General features: G+C 39.3%; 1 protein-coding gene across 6 annotated transcripts in view; it reads left to right on the forward strand.

Annotated features, from left to right (window-relative positions):
- The window catches only part of Kdm3 (Lysine demethylase 3), a 278,486-nt gene extending 264,366 nt beyond the window's left edge, over window positions 1–14,120 (forward strand). For 4 of the 6 annotated variants that reach the window (XM_072903705.1, XM_072903708.1, XM_072903709.1 and 1 more), the window contains 9 exons: window positions 876–1,280; window positions 1,387–3,669; window positions 6,311–6,533; window positions 7,009–7,418; window positions 7,544–7,748; window positions 8,181–8,329; window positions 8,819–10,268; window positions 10,398–10,653; window positions 10,788–14,120. In XM_072903705.1, coding sequence (XP_072759806.1) covers window positions 876–1,280; window positions 1,387–3,669; window positions 6,311–6,533; window positions 7,009–7,418; window positions 7,544–7,748; window positions 8,181–8,329; window positions 8,819–10,268; window positions 10,398–10,653; window positions 10,788–11,106 — 5,700 coding nt within the window. In that variant the 3' untranslated portion in view covers window positions 11,107–14,120. The remainder of the gene's footprint in view (window positions 1–875; window positions 1,281–1,386; window positions 3,670–6,310; window positions 6,534–7,008; window positions 7,419–7,543; window positions 7,749–8,180; window positions 8,330–8,818; window positions 10,269–10,397; window positions 10,654–10,787) is intronic. The other 2 variants (XM_072903707.1, XM_072903706.1) reach the window with 2 other exon arrangements.
- The last annotated feature ends 559 nt before the right edge of the window (window positions 14,121–14,679 follow it).

A 14,679-nucleotide genomic window follows, 5' to 3' on the forward strand; every position in this document is an offset into this window, starting at 1 on the left:
AAAAAAAAAATGAGCTTACTCGATTTACGTGTCAGATTAAGCACCACCGCGTGTGTCATCGACACACGTGGAAAATCCCGACAGTTATATGTACATACTGTATTTCATCTGTACCCCGATAGAAACCGTATGTGTCTATCGTGTATGCTAATAAGACGTGGCAAGGAATTTGAAGTAAACACGCGAACGAAACGTGATATCTCAGAAATCACGCAAGCGCGACTTTCCGTTAGGCACATTTTCTCACAAATGCATATACTGTGCATCGCGATTGGAGATTACGCCAGTAGAATAATGTTGTAAAATTAATTATGTATGTCTTTTGTCGCGCTGTGTATTCTGTTGTTTCGCGAATAAAAAGAATAATAATTACTGCATACATGTGACATTACTATGCTACGCTTACGTCGTACGTCTTGTCTGTGTTTGTTATTGGCTCGACAATTGAATGACGTTTCGAATTTCGTCTCGACTACGTGTCTGCATAATAATAGAATATTACGTTAAACATTGACTTTGCAACGTATGTGGAGGACGCAAGAAAAATGCATTAATGCACAATTACATTCAGGCTTTTTTTTCTAAATTGATAAATCATATGCGTTAAAAATGTCTCCAGTCATTTTCCTTAAAGATAATCTAAACACTAATAATATACTATCAAAGAATCTATCTAATGTTACCATTTTCCTTATCGATTGTAGATCTCTGAAAAACAAAAATTTGCAGTATAATATCATATGATTTGTAGAGATTATATATCTTTACTCTCAACGTTTAATATAAAATAATTAGTAAGTTTATCGGAATAGTCTCCGGCAAAAGAATCTTTTGCGACAAGTAACGAAAGTGATTGGCAGTATTGATTGAAGTAGGTGTCTTATGTTCCGCAGAGGAATATGCAGTCGGCCTCTATAGCATGGAGCAATTTCTTGCCGGTCGTCCCGCCGCCGACGCACCCGCCAAGCAGGACCCACGGGGCGCCGCCAGGATTGACAGCGCACGCCGCTGCAAGCCATCGCGGTCATCCTGGTCATCTCGGCGGTACGCCAGGCGGTGCCCCTGCCGCCGCGGTCACCACGCATTCCGTAAGCGTGGCGCAACAGCAGCAGCGGGAACGCGAGGAATACGAGAAATCGCGAGAGATACGAGAACTCCGTATCGACAACATGGTAGCCGAAAGGAATGCCCTACGTCAGCAAGCAGTCGACGCAAGGGATCACATTGCGCAACAGAGGGCTTACTACGCGGCCACGGCCGCGGCGTCGCCGGCTCAACAGGTACTATATAATTTACACATTTGTTTTACAAATGGAATTACTTTAGTTAATCTGCGATAAATGGTGTATATTTTTTTTATTGATGTTTCTTTTTTTTTCTTTTTAGGTGTCTCGACCATCGAGCGTGCCCGGAAAAGTCGAGTATCCGCCTCCGCCGGCGCATACGCGGACATCGAAGTCGTCGTTGCCAGTGGGTGCTTCCCACGAGAAACCACCATCGGTAGTGGGCCCGTCGCACAGCTCGCTACCGAAGGCCGAGCCAAACGTGAATCTATTTAATTATTCATCGACCTACCAGCCGTCCTACCACCTTGTACACGACCTTAAGATTCAAAACGAGCTACGGCAGCCACCGCCAAAGTCTCTACCGGGCAAGAGTGGATTGGCCGGCGATCTGGACAGGGACCATCACGGCAGAGAGGTGCTGCAGAATCCACCGTCTCTGCTGCCGGATCACAAAAGCTCAGTGATTGTGAAAAACGAAGGCAGGGAGCTGGCGAAAGCACCGGCGCCGCAGCAGCACTCGTCTAGCTCGAGGAGTTACTTGAATCTTCAACCGGTGGCACCGCAACACAAGTCTTCGGCGTACGAAGCGTACAGGAGTCCTACACAGAGCCCGCACCATCTGCATACCGCGCACTTGGACAGTTTACAGGCGGCGAAGAGCATCGCTTCATCGGCGAGCCATCATCGGGGTGGTAGCGGCGCGTCGACGACGACGACGCCGCAACAACTACCGAGTCCACACAGTCATCCACCGCCACCGGCGCCGCCTGAACCACGTCTACACCCGCATAATTCTCGTCAATCCCCGCACGCCCCTCCGTCGCAACACCCACACCAACCACCCCCGCCGCCGCATCCCTCGCCACCTGAACCGCGTTATCTCAACAGGCCAGAACCAGCGGGTCTGCCGTACGGCACGGCCAAGTCCACGTATTCGTACCCGCATCTGCCCACGGCCTCGCCGACGCCGTCGTCCCACTACGCCACGCCGCCGCCGGCCGGTTCCAAGCCGAAAGTCAGCAGCCCGGCGCCGCAGCATTTTTACGGCAAGCCTAATTCCGGCATCATGACCGGCACGCCGGTCTGCCGTGCTTCCGAGCCGCCCGTCGCCGCGCCGATACCGTTGACCTCGAAGGCCGGCAGCTCGCCTTACCAGCAAGTGCCTCATCATCACGGGGCGCCGCTGCCACCACCCGCGCATAGTCGGGTTTATGACAGTCGCTTCGTTGGCTCATTGGCGGGCGCGAAACTGCCACCGCCAACGTTGCACGGCTCGCCACCAACGGCTGCCTCAGCGCCGCTTTCGAGGCCGATTGCTCATCCCGCTCATCCGGCGCATCTCAGTACCAGTCCGCACCAGCAGTCTGGTCAGACACTGCAACACGCGCAGTCCCAGATCACTACGGCCTTCCAGACGCAACCGCTCGACCTCGGTGTGGAGAGGTCAGGCTCACCCAAAAGAAAAGCGCCGACGCCATTGTTATGCGACAATGTCAGTGGTCAGCCGGTGTCGTTGGAAGTCTGTAAGAAGAGAAGAACCGAGGAGCCACAACCGTTGTCTTTGCAATGCGTCGGCCAGCCTGTTTTGTCTAGGGTGAGCGAGCCTAGCCCGCTCATTGCCTCGGCCGCCACGTCCATCACCACAGTTGTCAACACCGCGGCGTTGTTGGCGCAGTCGAACAGTCAGACTACGCAAGAACCACGGACGGTGACGGCGGTGAGTCCGGCGCCGGGTACCGCCAGTGGCGATGGGTCCACGCGACCCGCCAGCACCGGCAGCGTGTGCTCACTGAATCCTACGTCATTGAGTGCGGCACCAAGTCCAGCACCTATACCCAGTCCGGCGCCATCTACAGCGCCCAGCCCGGCGCCCAGCGCACCTGGCACTCCCGCTAAAGTAACTTCTGGCACCGGTGCGGACAGCGAAAAGTCCAATAGTCCGGCACCGAGACCACCTAGTAGTACCAGCTATCCAGGGCACAAATTGGGCTTGAAGAAGGCGTGGCTGCAGAGACACTCGAGATGCGAAGACGGTAGCGAGAATGCCAATAAAATCAGCCTTGAATTATCCTTAAATATCTCCCGGGAAACGTCATCGTCGAACAGCAAAGATCGCGACAGCAGCAACACGTCAACTGTGACTGCGAATAACAGCAGTGCGCCGACCACGTGTTTACCTAGCGCGGTCAATTCGATTCATAATGTTGGCAGCATGGCGGTAAACAGCATCAACAAGAGCAAGGTCACTGGCAAAAGCGGTCGTAAACCAGCGAACAAGGAATCGCTGAACGGTCATGCCACGGATACCAGCAAGACCCCTCAGGAGGACTCGTCCAGCAGCGACCCAGAGAGGAAGTCGCCGCCCAAACGAAAGCCACCCAAGGTATCTATCTATACAGATCGTTTACGGTAGTCATTGTAGTTATTGCTGAAAGTTATTCTTGTTTGTAATTTGAATTGCGTAATATGTTGTGTGCTGTTAGCTTATAGTACTTGCTTGCCTAGTTTGTCAAGAGACTCTCTTATCTGCAGTTTAAAATGCACGTAAATTGTGATAATAGGTCTACAAGATAATAGATATAAGGTTCGGAAGATGAAACTATTATTAAAATTATTAAATTTTGAAGAAATGTCTACTGTGCTATACGTTTTGTAAACGTGCAAGTTGGATCTAAATCTATTCGATAATATATTGAAAAATTTTAGTATAATATATTTATATTTATTAAACTGAAATATATTTTATATATTTTCTTTATATCTTAATATATGAACTGTATTATATTTGAGAAATTTATTTCAGAAAATATTTTAATTTCTTACTTACTGTTTCTTCGTTACAAATAAATAATTATTTATAAATGATTATTTGAATAATCACGAGCATTAAATTGTAACTGAAAAGTATTTAGTGCTAATCTTGTTTAATAATTTATTAGAATCGATAATTGAAATTTGTATTTATGAGTTGTATCAATATAACATGCCTTTTTTTAGGCAATAAGTCTCATCAGTAGAAATTATAGAAGCATGAATAAACAATAGCTTTATTTATTATGCTGCAGTTCTTAGCTTACAACTGTCGTAAGATATTCTTGACTATTGAATGAAAATTTTTGCACTCTGCGACTAAAAAAAAAATTATTTAATATTTCATGTCATTAGAAAAAAATGACAGAAAAAAAGAATAATATATGGTTCAAATTAAATAGAGCGTACACACTTTTTTTCTAAATTTTATTCTTATTTATCATCAGCCTAGGATTAAACTATATATACTCTCTTATTATTAACTCTCGTCAGATTTGCCAGAATATTTCTTTTATCTCATATTTGAATAATTTTTGACATAATATTTTAATCGAATTTTTTCAAGAGAAAGAAAATTTGCAAAATTTCTTGAAATATTATATTAAAGACTATACTAAACAATAGAAAAGAAACATAAGTAAATATTATTTTCACAAATACATATTTATGAGTTATATTCTCACGTTTATTTATACTCAATTTATATATTGTATTGACAGTGATATAGACTTTTGATATATACTATTTCAAATTTTCAAAAATTATTTTTTTTTTTTCAAGTAGTAATTTGCCGGTTTAACGCGCGGTACAAAAACAAAATTGAAATCAGTACCAGAAGGCGCCATTTTCCTACGCAAGGCATGTATGAATCATGCTTGTAACGGACGTAACGGACAATGCGCGAGACGTAGTCATAGCTTAGTCGTTGCTTCGCTTGTCGCTTTGAACTTTAATGAATTAGTTATCGGTTGTAAGAAGAGAGAATATAACTCAACATCAATCGCGAACAGGAAATAATTTCTCTATGGACAAGTATTGTAGAGGGGTAAATATATTTTCATTGTTCACAATTTTTTTGTCGACTACCTCGCGACCTAACCTCTATTCGTGCAGAGTGGTTAGAAATATCGCACAGTGATTTTTCAGCGAAAATTTACAATAGAACGGCAAGTGAATGAGATTGTAATAATTTTTTAGTGGCATATAAAAAAAAAGAAACGAACGTTTCGAAAAAAAGAAAAAAAAAAAAAAAACTAATCGTACTGTACTTCTTTACATACCAAGTTTCACGTGACACGAGAAGAATGAAAAAGAGAGAACACGTGTCGAAGTTAAAAATAATAAGATAGTTTTATTATAATTTATAACAATTAAAAAACTTATTAGTTGTACAAAAATTTTCAATATTATTAATACAGTATTTGTCGCTCGAAGCACATGCTTTTTTGTTGATGATCAAAAAGTTCTATTTTATGTGACACATGTTACGTGTTCAAATCAATAAGAAATAATTTAAGTATAATTTCTATTTAGAAAATCTTTAACTTTATAAATACTTAAAAATATAAAACCTATTTGAATAAAATTATAAACAAAAAACTTAACTGCAATATGTGTATGCGATAAATGTTTGATATTATGATAGTATGGTGTAATGTAATTTTGAACTTTGTTTACATGGTTTTAGATAAATTTTTGAAATTACATAGAAAATAACACAAAATATTCTACATTTGAAATTTATTAGAGTAAATAAAGTCTCTACATCTAGCAAATAATATCAAACATCATATGCGATGTTTGCTATGTAATTTAAAAAACCTAATAGCGCTATGATAATTTTATTTTTGAACACTTATGAAGAGAGAGAGACTAATTTTTTAAAGCAAGTTTATTTTTTTCTTCAGTACGCATTGAATTCTTTTTTATTTTCTTTGTGTCACATAGAATTTTGTAATAGATGGATATTATAAGTAAATAGTTTTGTGGACTGGAGAAGAAATGTTACGACAACTGCTAAAGCTGCTTAAGTTGTTTTTGTCTGTAGTAGCATTACATAATTTTCCACTTTGCTTAGATTTGAATAGATTTCTGGATTTTATGTGCCGAATGGTAGAGCCGGAGCAGTAGTGTGACCAGTTAGTAGCTTCGGCTAGTAGATGCGGCAAGAGCATGAACTTCCTGACTACTTAATAATCTATGCCCTGTGGTAGGTAAAACGAAAGAAGGGCGCCGCACGAAGGCAACAAACAGCCGCGGAAGATCAGCGGAGACGAAAAGAGGACAAACAAGGCGGCGGAGCTGGTGCAGGCAGTGAGTCTAGCAATGAGAGCGAGGCGGGTTCAGCTAGTGACACCAGCGAACAGTTGAGCACCATTCAACCTGCTTCGAGGGTTCGACATACTACGGCTAATTCCAACAATTCCTCGGGAAACGGTTAGTTGATGTAGCTTCTTCTTGTAAATGGACTTTTCGTCAGGTGAAAACTAACTATTCGCTTGCAGGGTAAGTGATCTGTGTTCCATGATCATCGTACAATTGTTTCTCTCTTTAGAACTGTACGAGAACTCATAGATTGAATTATACTTGATTCATAGAATTCCATATTTCATGGAAGAAAAAAAATAAAGTTTATAAAAGAACTTTACGTTTTCTTCGAGTTCACCATTTTTAAATTTTGATAATTCGATCTCACGCACTTACCCTGATCCCCAATTATATTGTTAACATATGTAAAGACCTCTTCTATTTTTAAAAAATAACATCTACATGATGACAATATAAAACAATTGATAATACTGTGATACACTATTATTTTGAGCTTTTTAACACTGAATTGCACTAAACACATGATTTAAAGTGACGACTTCGACTTTTGGAGATTAAACCAAATATATAATTTATTATGCAGGAAACAACAAGGAACCTAGGAAACGTGGTAGGAGACCAAAGACTACGAAAGGCAATGAAGTAGGAGGCGAAGACCAACAGCCTCGTCAGAAGAAGGAACGTAGAGATGACAGTACAAGCGGTGGTAACAGTGGGCCGGGAGGAAGTGGCGGACGAGGCGATCCCTTTCGTAAACCACCGATATCGCAATTGAAGAAAACTGGAGAGAGCTGGCTGCAGGATGGCGCTTGTTTTGAAGTGGCTCCAAAGCTGGCCAAGTGCCGCGAGTGCCGATGGACACCGCATCAGCGTTCCAAGAACCTTCCTCAAAATATCTTCTGCAGATTTTACGCGTTTCGCAGACTGCGTTATACTAAAAACGGACAATTGGCCATAGCGGGATTCAGTGACCCACACAAGGATGCATCCGAGGTAAATTATCTTTGTAAGATAATTGACGTGACTAGTCATGGTAATTGCATTGCTTAAATTGAAATTTTACAATTTCAATTTAAAATGTATGCTTCTCACTAAGAACTATCTTTACAATGTTACAGGAAGATCTTCGATTATGGTTACCAGGAAAGGACAATCAAGAAACAACAGGAAAGGACGACAAATCCGAAAAAAACGAGAAGGACAAAGGGGATCGAGAAGATCTAGATTTAGAAACGGCTCATCGGTTGCTTCGACAGGTTGGCGATCAGTTTTGTGATCTTTTACATCAAGAGAAAGACGCCCTCCAAGAACATATGGCTGAAGGTAAATTTTTATTCGGTTTAAAAAAAAGAAACGCATTTTTTAAATTAATCCTTTCATGTTTTCATATTAATATATTAACGCAATGTCATATGCACAATCAATTGATAAATAAGTTGCATGTATTCATAAAATCTCGATTTGTTAAAATTAATGCCATCAATATTTTAAATGTCTTTTTTTTCAATTTATTTGATTTTTTATACATTATTTATATATTGCGATTTTGCATTGAAAAAAAAAAAAATATGATTACGCAATAAGAACGATTTTATGCAATTTGTAACTTTAATTTGATATTTATTTCTGTACTTATTTGCAAAATTATAAATATTATAAAATTATTTAAATGTTAAGCTGCATGTTTGCTTACATAATTTCTTTTGTTCGCATGTTTTAACGCTTTGCGCATCGATTATGATTACCTTTTGACAGCGAGTTCGGGGGTTGTAGACGGAACAGTAGCATGGAAACGAGTGATCCAAGGTGTTCGAGAGATGTGCGATGTGTGTGAGACTACATTATTCAACTATCATTGGGCCTGCGGCAAATGCGGTTTCGTCGTGTGCATCGATTGTTATAAGGTAAAATATTACGTTATTCACAAACATTTATATATTATACTAGACTAACACGGCTATATATCATATGGTGACAGATGAAGCCGGAGCAGTTATTTACAATTAGGTTAGGAATGTGAATGTATATGTTAATAAGTGTAAAAATTCTTATACACGCATTAAGAAATTCTTACATTTACTAACATGTACATTCATATTCAATTCAATTGTATGTAAATGGCTGCCCTGACTTCATCCGTCACATTGCTGTTATAGCAGTCTTGGTATATATGTAGAGAAGCTTGTGATTACTTTAAATATATATTTTTTTTCATATATATATTTTTTTTAGTTAAATAATTTGAAACTAAATGATGACAACATTAATTTAATTGATATTATTATGATATTATAATATTTATTGAGCTTTTTAACACTGACGTTAAAATAAATATCTTAGCTAATGTTTCTTGTTAAGGATAAAATGTATTAATAGGGATGTTAATATTTTAGGGACGTAAAAATGGGACGATAAAGATCTGGGGCGAGAGTGGAAAAGACAGGGACGAATTCTCATGGCTTTTATGTACCAATAGACAAGCACACGAACCGGAACGACTCATGCTTACGCAAATCATCGCTGGGGATAGCCTTCTGCGATTGGGTCAACGTCTGCATGAGTGCCGCGCGGAATGGGGAATTGCTCAACATTGTACTTGTTCTCTCGTAACCACGACGCAGTCCAATGAAACCCTTCGAAATCTAATCAAAGGCGATTCCGTGCCAGTTCTTAACGGAAATGTAAAACAGGAAATAAAAGAAGAAAAGAAGATAAACGAATCTAACGGTGCATCAGAGAGCAAGACTAATGGCGAGGATAAAAACTCGCCGCTAAACTGGCTGGCGGACGTAGCGCTGCAGAATCAAGACAAGAACGAGAGCGGTTCGAGTTCGGACTCGGATGAGGATCGCGAGGGTAACTATTCGACATTGCGTGAATTACTCATCAGGCCGTCGCATAAGTCAAACGGTAGCGGCGGCTCAAGATCGAATTCGCCAACAACCAACTCGGGTGGTGGTGTAAACGCTACTAGCGCAGCCAGCAACAACGCAACGCAAAATAATGTTGCCAAGTCCGGCAAAAAATCAAAGATGGATACGCTTGATGAGGTGATTTCCAGTGTGATTGAACATAGCGTGAAGAAAGAAAGGGATAATGGTCTGGATGATGAGAAACCACGAGAGTTGAAATACTTTGTGCGACGTTACAAGTGGACACAACGCGGGCGAGAGCCGTTACCGATCAGAATTATGACGTTGACGGAAAGTACGAGTCTCTATCCGGATGTTCCGCATTCCTGGCTTTGCAATGGCAAATTGTTGAGGTTAAACGATCCGAATAATCCCAACAACTACAGAATATTCCAGGATCAATGGAAGCGAGGACAGCCAGTGATCGTATCGGACATTTCCAAAGCGTTAGACAAGAATCTCTGGCATCCGGATTCATTCGCCCGTGATTTTGGTGAGGAGAAGAATGATCTCATTAACTGTATGACCGGCAATCTGGTGCCCAATCAACCAATGCGCAAGTTTTGGGAAGGATTCGAGAATTTCTCTAAACGGCTAAAGGACGAACGAGGGAATCCTATGCTATTAAAACTGAAGGATTGGCCACCTGGTGAAGATTTTGCTGAATTATTGCCGTCAAGATTCACGGATCTAATGAAGGTTCTTCCATTATCTGAATACACACATAGGAATGGCAGACTGAATCTGGCAAGTCGTTTGCCTAATTGTTTCGTGAGACCGGATTTGGGCCCGAAAATGTACAATGCTTATGGTTCCGCTCTTCATCCCAACAAAGGCACAACTAATCTTCATCTGGATATCTCGGACGCCGTGAATGTCATGGTGTACGTGGGGATCCCGAAAGATGCCGATAGCGACGAACACATCAAAGGTATGTACCCAAGTTTTGAGTTTAATTATGCGTGACTAATTGCAATCTATTAAATGTCATCCTTGAAACGATGATTCGATGAATCGGTTTTTTTTTTTTAAATATTAATCATTATGTTTGCCGTTGCAGAAGCATTGAAAGCAATAGACGAAGCAGGCTGTGATCTTTTGACGCGTCGACGCGCTCGTGATCCTAACGAGGCGCCCGGTGCATTATGGCACATTTATGCAGCCCGTGACGCTGACAAAATTCGGGATCTTTTGAACGCTGTTGCCTTAGAACGCGGAGCTCGCTTAGAACCGCACCACGATCCCATACATGATCAGAGTTATTACCTGGATGGGCCATTGCGAGAACGTTTGTATCGAGAATACGGTGTCGAAGGGTATGTATCATTTTTCACAAAATCCATAATTTTGTAAATAAAATAAATCTTGAAAGAATTTATTGCGATGCCACTTTGCGTAAACATTTTACAAATTAAAAAGTAATGCTTAAAACGGTATTAAATGTTTGCAGATATGCTATTGTTCAGTGTCTGGGCGACGCAGTATTTGTCCCAGCTGGTGCACCGCATCAAGTCCGTAATCTTCACAATTGCATAAAGGTAGCCGAGGATTTTGTGTCGCCGGAAAACGTTTCGCATTGCTTCCATTTGACCCAAGAGTTCCGTGCATTATCCGACACTCATACTAATCACGAAGACAAACTCCAGATCAAGAACATCATTTATCACGCCGTGAAGGATTCTCTGACCGTCTTGGCCAACGTTAAGGAGGAAACGATAACCAAGCTCGCCAAGGCTAGTAATGAAACAAAAATAAAAGAAGAGACCTAGCCGCAAGTTCTTTCGGTGCGGTCATAAGACCCTTTGATAATTCCCTTGATTGGGTCTCGTCATGCGAACGAGATTAATCATTGTCGGCACTCCCGAACACAGCAAAGCTGGCGAAACCGGGAGAATTTGCAGAAGAGGATCTGTCCTCGTCGCAGAAAAATCATTGAGGAAGTGCGAAGATTTGTTGTGATATATACATACATACATAAATACAAATATATAATATTATAATGTTAATAAAATTTTTTTTTAATCGGGAAAAGAGATATTTGAGTTACGTTATTGGTTGAGCCAATGAACATTAGTTATATATGTACCTTGTTTCATTTGAATTTTCTTATATACACAATTTTTTTTTGCTCTCCCGTGTTTTTCCCCCCGAGAGAGGTGCCCGCGGACATGAAGTCCGACGAGCTGTACCATATGAGTGGAAAAAAAAAATCGTAAGCCGGATTGCGCATAGATAAAACGCCGCGTCCATTACTTGTGATACCAGACGGACTTTGAATCGTATACATTATTTGTAATTAATTATATCGTGCCTGTATCCAATACATACACTGTCTATATTATATAAATGTAGATAATTGTGAAATATTGTGTATGAATTTTTGTGTATGAATTTTGCTAGCAACTACCAGAGAGAAAGGAAGGAAGGAAGGAAGGAAGGAAGACAAGAAGAAAGGAAGAAAGAAAGGAAGAAAGAAAGAAAGAAAGAAAGAAAGAAAGAAAGAAAGAAAGAAAAAGAAAGAAAGAAAGAAAAAGGATTTGTCTAGAGTACCTTTGTGCAATTAGATGTCCGATCACATATTATTATATAGCTGGATCAGAGCGATAATTGTGGATCCATTTAATCGTGTGCTCTGGTGATCTGGTGCTTTCGGTATTTGATTAAAGTCCCGACCAGAGATAGCCGATACGTATTCGCGTTTAAATCTCTTATGTTCCACGCGACAAGGGCATAAGGATAAAACACTGCCTAACTAATCGGTTTGACGATAATGGAAGAGATAAACCTTTTCGCACTTTTAGTAGATTATTCGTATCGTTCGCGTTCAACGTTCTTTAGAGGCATATTGTTTTTCAATGGCGACATATGTATCGGTTATATAAGCGGCGGGACGTTGCTACAAGTTTTGTATGTCACTTCGAATAGAAGACATCAAAATGAGAGAAAGAATACAATAATTTCTTCGATATTAACTTTTCGAGCTATAATGGCGGATGTGTGTGAAACAGATCGTTGAATTGAACGTTTTATTGCTGTCATGACCCAGTGACTACCCGACGTGTAATGTAAACGGGGATATTAATAAGATGGATATGTTATTTTTGTCAAAGCGTATATAAGTCAACAAAAGACAGCGATAACGTAATTATATTGTAACGATACGCTGAGACGTTAAACAAATAAGGAAACCCATTTGCCCATTTGCAAGTAATATTAAAAAAAAAAAAAAGAAAAAAAAAGAAAAAGGATAACGACTTTTGAAGTGCCAATGTTGAACGACGTAGGACATTTAAGTGAACGCGCGTTGTGTAAGCATATATGCGTAAGTAGAAAAACAAGAAAAGAAAAATAATTAGTAACACAAAATTCGCAGAGATGACAGGCCGAGTTCCTATCATTTCGTATTAATAGTTGACGCGAATGACATGAAGTATTTCCGATTATTCGCACTGTCATTAACGATTCGAAAACTGCTGTCGTTTCCGTTTCCTTTCGCGGAATTTGTTTGATAGCGTAAATGAATTATAATGAAAGAACGTTTTCGATATACTTGCGTTCATGATTTATAACGCGTGACAATTATAATAAAGGCAGCAATTCTCGATTCGAGTATAATGTATATTATTGAGTATACGCAATTTATGCGTATCGATCGATCATCAATTTATTATACGGCTGATATAATTAACACGAGCGTGTAAACAAAAAAGAATGAACAGAAAAAAAGAAAAGAATAAAAATATATCACTGGCATCCTAAAAACCGCAAGTTCTTTGATCTCAACATTCGTCTAGCATACAACGACTTGATTAAATAATATTTAACGAGTAAATTTTTAAATATCTTAGTGTCGATAAGTAACGATTATAAGAATTGTGTAAACTACAAACAACAACAACTACAACAAAAAAAGTACTAATTCCACAACGGCAGTGTATAAAGTTCTAGGGAGACGTATTTCCGTGTATTATTGCTGCAGACGAGACGCTATTGTTTGTTCTCTTACTACGTGTATGTACATACATTTATATATATATATATACATCCGTATATGTATAGATATATAAATACGAAGAGGAGGGAAGAGAAGTCTAGAACTTGTAATGATAAGGAAATCCACAGATACACACAATCTTTACGAAACACGAAAAAAATTACACCTTATACACAAACGTAGATAGATAGTTTATTATGCTATTATTATAATTATTATATATTATCATATTATTACGATTAATTATTACGGAAAAATACGATATTTAAATGTTGCTAAATATATGCCGAAAGAAGTACGAGCACGAGCGCGCGAGTGTAAATGGTCAAAAAAAAAAAAAAAAAAAAAAAAGGGAAAAAAGAAATGGAAGAGAAAGAATTAACGATGCTTAAGCGAGGAAAAGAGGCAGTAAGAATGTGCGTGGGTGAAAGAGAGATAGAGAGAGAGAGAGAAAAAAAGGTTGCGTGTGTGGTAATTTCAGTGAAAATGTGACAGATTGAGAGAATATGGGGCCGTGCATTGGGGGCGGAGTCGAATGGATAGTATAACAATGTACAGACCTTCGAATCCTATATGCGAGATATATATATATATCCATCCCCGAAAAAAATTCCGCTCTCCATCTAATTACCTACCTATCTACTTTTCCTAAACTCCCTCCTATCAACCACCGGTCGCCCCCAGTCATAGCAGTTATGAACCGCGGGCCGGCAGGTCTGAGTATAATTTTTTGTACTGTGTAAATGTAAGAACATACGTTTGAATAAGAAAAATGTTTATATTACGAAACGCTCGGCGTTGGATCATTGCGTTTCTCAACCCTTAAGTCAATCAGTTCATCAATGAGATGGAAGGGTGAGTTTTAGTGTTTTTTGTAATAGGTGCATAAATAATTCCTTTTCCGTAAAATGCGAGAATTGGAATTTTATTAATTGATAGAGATTCTGTTGAATTTATTAGATATTTAGATGAATTTTAATAAATGAAATTTTTCAATTTATATTTTTCAAGTAACTTGATTATAAATTCTTATTTTCATCAGGTACAAAAGAGAATTATCGTTATCTTAACATTATCATTTTTCGAATCTTCCTACTTGATGAAAATACGTCTAGTGTTGTATTAAAAACCTGAGATTTTTATTTGTAAATATGATGAGATTGTGAAATATAGTGCTAAATTAATTTGCAAAGAAAGAGAGAGAAAAAAAATATACATGAAAGAGAATATAAATTCATAGTAATACATCAAACTCAAAACCAAGATAATTTTTCATTGTCAATATTATCTTTTCTATTATTGAGAAATATAATCGTATTTTACTGATGCGTTAGAAAAAAAAAAACGG

Source organism: Anoplolepis gracilipes, chromosome 12 (genome assembly GCF_047496725.1).
Source record: "Anoplolepis gracilipes chromosome 12, ASM4749672v1, whole genome shotgun sequence".
In the NCBI taxonomy this organism is placed as follows: domain Eukaryota; kingdom Metazoa; phylum Arthropoda; class Insecta; order Hymenoptera; family Formicidae; genus Anoplolepis; species Anoplolepis gracilipes.